We start from the raw sequence: 4998 nt of genomic DNA on the forward strand, positions 1-4998 counted from the left end.
GGGGTGGATGCATATACAAGGAAGAAAATCTCCAAAAACAGCAGGGTCATGTTAATCATACTGGTATTGAGATAGTCAGATGTGTGAATTCAAGGTCATGTTAGTCATACTGGTATTGAGATAGTCCTATGTCGTGAGAATTCAATGTCATGTTAATCATACTGGTATTGAGATAGTCAGATGTGTGAATTCAATGTCATGTTAATCATACTGGTATTGAGATAGTCCTATGTCGTGAGAATTCAAGGTCATGTTAGTCATACTGGTATTGAGATAACCAGATGTTGTGTGAATTCAAGTTCGGTTACATCTAGCTGCAGACCTGTAGCTCTCAGAGAAAATATTAGGACAGATCTGAACATTTTCCCAATATTTTCTCAGAGAGTTACAGTTCTGCAGCTACGTTATGCCATTACCCCTTGGGGTCAATTTTTTTCGCGGGAATAAACATTGAAAAAAAAATCTGTTAAGAATCACAACAGATGAACAAGAACACAGCCAAGGCAACCAGGTGAGCAATGAGGCCCACTGGCCTATTGTTATTTTAATGAAATAAACAAATGTCACAGAGAAACCGTTTTATGAATGTCATATCATCATATATCAACCTTATGATCGCTAAAAATACAGGTTGGGCTGGGGTGTAAGACCTGTCCACAAGCACCGGTAGAACAGAACAGAGTAAAAACGGATATGTTCCATGAAAAACACAACACATGATGTATAAATCAATACTATGTTTTATTTCTATTGTTGAAAAACTTAACATATGAATATTGGAAACAATCAAATGATAATAATGATGGGAAAACCCCCTCAAAGAAGCATGTTGGCACTGACAAAAGATGATAATGATAGAAAAAAAAAACCCCCGAAGAATCATGTGGTCACTGACAAAACCTATGCACACTGTGTTACATATAACCTGACTCAGACCTAGGGGCAAATTTTTAAAGATTCCTATCAATATTATAAAATTGCAATTTCTCCGAACGACAATTGATTGAACTGTTTTCTACGAGTTTTTTCCCAGTCTCTAATCATATTGTTGTTAAATAGTTTTGCCACTATAAAATGAAACATACAGTACAATAGCAGTAATAAGTAATTAAAAGACTGAAGTGATCTAGCTAGCTATTTTGCAATGAAAGATATCATCTAGGTCTATTCTGAATGTAAACTACCGAGTAGATCTATAGTGAATTTACGGCAAAACCATTGGAAATGTACATACCGTATAGCGGTTTTTTTTTCGCGGGTCTAAAATTTGGTGATCTGCTGGCTCAAAGGTATGCTAATAATTTTAGCAGAATAAATTTTGGCGGACAAGGAAGATTTATATCTCTTGCAAATACCGAATTCACAATTGGGCGCATATTTAGTGAGTGACATTTTAGTGGAAGGCTATCTAACCGCTAAAATAAGCCAAATTTATCACCCCGCGAAAAAACCCTATGCGGTAATTTTGAGAATAATCAACAAATTCTTGTACTTAATATCCTGAACCGAAGGACGAGCTAGAACTAAAGCTTATCAGCTGTTGTCGTTAACATTAGAGCTCCGAATTCTGTGCATCTACAACTCTGTCGAAGGAATTTCACGAAAATCCTTTTCTTTTCTAGTAAGATAGTCATTTACATACCATGTAACTATACCGAAATATATATCTAAATTGTAACTACGTCAGATATTCATCACATTAAAATGTTACAGACAGACAGACAATGTGAACTGATCAAGGGCGACCACATCTTCAATGTGGTTTCAAAATCTAGTAGTGCTGCACATTCTACAAAGATTTTACAAAGTAACTGATCCATCCTGGCCTACACAACTAGTGATGGCATTATCATAATAAACTTTATATCTACAAGCTGATACAACGCAATGCAGTGTATACATTTTCAATCTCAGATGAACGGCGTCCATACAAATTAACATTTGTTCAAGGAGTTTGTGATATTGTGAAATGCCTTCCAGACTGGATAACTGGTCATACACAACGCTCCTCCCCCTCTGTCGAACGATGTAGCCTGTAAACCAGAATACCTCATTTTGAGAACAAATATTGTGTTCAAATCGTTGCAAAAATAATAATTAAAAAATCCGAAAAATCGATATCACTATTCATATAACGAAAACAATTAAAGGATATAACCGAAATTATTTATTTAAATGGGTGAAACCAATCTAAAGCTCGCATGCAGTTCCCTTGGAATGTCATTACAAGGGGATACAATTGTGTGAAGGAACTAGGAGTCGCTTACCCGTCGGTCGTGGTCCCCAATACACATCCAAATCCCCTCCGTCTCGGACACCGCCCACTTAGCGTGGTCGCGCTTACCGGAAGGGAAAGCTATGGTGTCCGGGAATTTAACATGGACAATATTGATCACCTACATTAATATAAAAACAATGCAGAATGCTCAATTGTCAATTTTAAACTCGTTAGTGCTCACTTAACGAACCAGTGTACTTTTGTGATTTGTGAAGTACAGTTTCCATTTATGTATTCTGTTTCAAACATTTTATGTTTTGTCGTATGTTTTCATTGCAAACCATTGCTCAAGGTGAAGTAGAAGTTAAAATCAGGTCTCTTGGAATAATAAATCCTTATATCAACCTAAACAAAAGTCAGTGAATGTATTATTATATTTCATTGCATATATTTATCCCAGACTACAACACATGTATATAAATGTGATGTTTTATTTTATGGCATTAGCCCAGACAATGACATTATATAACTCTGATATATCGTATGAGAAACATTACAAAGAAAATCGGGCAGCCCCCGTGTACAGACCTTGTACTGGGAGCAGGTGGAGGGGAGGCCGGCACCAGTCCGCAGGGACTGGACCCACAGATTTTTCTGAAGACTGGGGGCCACCAAGGAATCGTACAGATCTAAATATAGAAGTACTTGTAACAAACATCATGATTTATATATAGTAATTAATTCTATTACTTCCTTCAATAATCACATGAAAGGAAATATTTCCGAAAATATAAAAAAAAAAATGCCCAATTAACCTTTTTGATATAAGGGGCCTTTCGCTAAACACTTCAGTTGCATGTTGTCGTGAGTATACATATCCAGCACCAGGGTATCATTCGCAGGCTGCTTTGTTGACATTCTCGCATCATATCCCTTTTGGTCATAGAATTGGGGCCGAGTAACTTTGAAAACTTCATCTGCAATTTATTTGATCACTGAATTTAATGAATGTTCTTATCGAAATATTTTTCTCGTTACAGAGAACAAGATAACCCCGTCGCGGCGCCAATCATTGTGAAATTATTACGTGTACTTACGGAGGTCCTGCACACTGTCCGAATTAAGGGTCACACAAAGCACAATATGTCCGTCCCGCTTGGCGTCTTTATGGAAGGCATAACCCTTGCCCTTGGGAGGCGGGAACTTGGGGATAGTTGAGATCAACCAAAACCCTGTCCGTTTATCAAAAGCATATACTCCTGCGGAAGAAATGAGTTTTAAACTTATCTTATGACCTTGTTAAACTTTTGCACATGTCTATGCTTTCGGATGGAGTGGAGTTACCTTTAGTGAGACCATATTTCGGCTTTCCTGTCCAAGACTTATTAGATTTTTTCGGAGATTCATCATTATACATGGCGTATTCCACCACAAAGTACTGAAAGAGAAAGAGCTCATTAACAATTTCCATTTGAAATCAAAATGAGTATAGTCATTTAGGCATCAATTCCCGGTATATGTGTCCAATAGTAGGTTTCATTCGAACACCACCTGCGCAGTATTCAAGTTCAAAACATACATCGTTAGTACTTCGGAAAAAAAAAACTTCCAAGAAAAACGATCCATTTACAAATTTCTTCAAAGACTCGCGTACCAAGCGTCCAAAATGAATATTGGAGAAGCTTACATTGAGATAGATCTGCTGAAGCGTGTTATACAGGGCGTGTCCTTCCTGGTCTATGGTGACTTGAGACAAGGTCAGCAAGGGATTATGGGAGTCCATATAATAGAAGGCCACGCCCTCCGATATCGACTTGTGTTCATTTTGCAAGTCCTGGGGAGTTTTGTACACAATGAACCTAAAATGACAGAAGTGTCATCAGAGAAATGCCATTTATTTCTTCTGCAAAATTTGTCTTTACATCTAAAATCAACATTTATCTTTCAATTTTAAAGGTACTATGACTGAATACAGTACATGTTATTACTAAATAGTACTAATTTTACCAGTCCACGGGGCGGAGGTTCGGATCCTGACACGTTATCCCGTTGCCACTTCTTCCTTCATCATGACCCGCAACAAAACTAATACAAAGCATGTAACAGAGAGACTGGCACAACCCTAACATCTTCAAGACAGAATTTCAGTCCTTTTTGATTCCAGATTTGTTAACGAGTATCACTTCCACGCACCTAATTAGTCAGCAGGAATGGCTGCATTTGTACAGAAATAAGGAAACTATGTCGACATACCGGAAGTAAATCAAACTCAAGTACCATACACGCAATATTAATGCATCTTACTCCAGACAGTTTGAAATCAGAACTTCATTTGTCAAAGAACTATTTTTTTTCCTTTCAATTATCTATTCTCGTAGTATCGGGAGTTCTCCTGCATAGAGATACGCGAATCTTTTGAATTTTCTGTAGACCCAAAGTTTTATCTTCGATCACGTCAGATTTTGCAGTTATTTCATTGTAGAGAAAGATACTTCCATGGCGAATAAAAGGCTTAATAAAGTTTCCAATTTTTATATGATTTCACAGTTCATGAGAGAGAGAGAGAGAGAGAGAGAGAGAGAGAGAGAGAGAGAGCAGCAGCATTAAAAATCAATATCCAAAGTGTTGATCTGAATATTATAACAATTTCACATTATTTGTGTTGTTGGTAATTTCAGCACACACACACTTGTATACACCTGAAACTCACTACACATGACTTTACTCCTGAAAGTCACTACACTATTTTCTAAGCATGTTGGAGAGCAATTTTGAGCAAA

General features: G+C 37.2%; 1 protein-coding gene across 1 annotated transcript; it reads right to left on the reverse strand.

Moving 5' to 3' along the window:
* Positions 1-722: 722 nt before the first annotated feature.
* Positions 723-4483, reverse strand: LOC125681709 (plancitoxin-1-like). Its single transcript, XM_048921900.2, has 8 exons — positions 4226-4483; positions 3906-4077; positions 3563-3656; positions 3316-3477; positions 3034-3195; positions 2807-2907; positions 2268-2396; positions 723-2033 (listed from the first exon to the last, which is right to left on the reverse strand). The coding sequence occupies exons 1-8, from the start codon at positions 4345-4347 to the stop codon at positions 1935-1937; spliced, it is 1041 nt and encodes a 346-aa protein (XP_048777857.1). The 5' UTR covers positions 4348-4483; the 3' UTR covers positions 723-1934.
* Between the last annotated feature and the right edge of the window lie 515 nt (positions 4484-4998).

The sequence above is a fragment of the Ostrea edulis genome, chromosome 2 (assembly GCF_947568905.1).
Source record: "Ostrea edulis chromosome 2, xbOstEdul1.1, whole genome shotgun sequence".
Lineage (NCBI taxonomy): Eukaryota > Metazoa > Mollusca > Bivalvia > Ostreida > Ostreidae > Ostrea > Ostrea edulis.

Bases quoted from the DNA above. Each gene is read 5' to 3' on its own strand.
- LOC125681709 (XM_048921900.2), bottom strand. From the start codon at position 4,347: ATGTTAGGGTTGTGCCAGTCTCTCTGTTACATGCTTTGTATTAGTTTT. The intron at 3,196-3,315 runs GTAAGTACACGT...AATAAATTGCAG, and splicing joins GGACAGTGTGCAGGACCTCC to ATGAAGTTTTCAAAGTTACT. The intron at 2,397-2,806 runs GTCTGTACACGG...ATATTAATGTAG, and splicing joins CCACCTGCTCCCAGTACAAG to GTGATCAATATTGTCCATGT.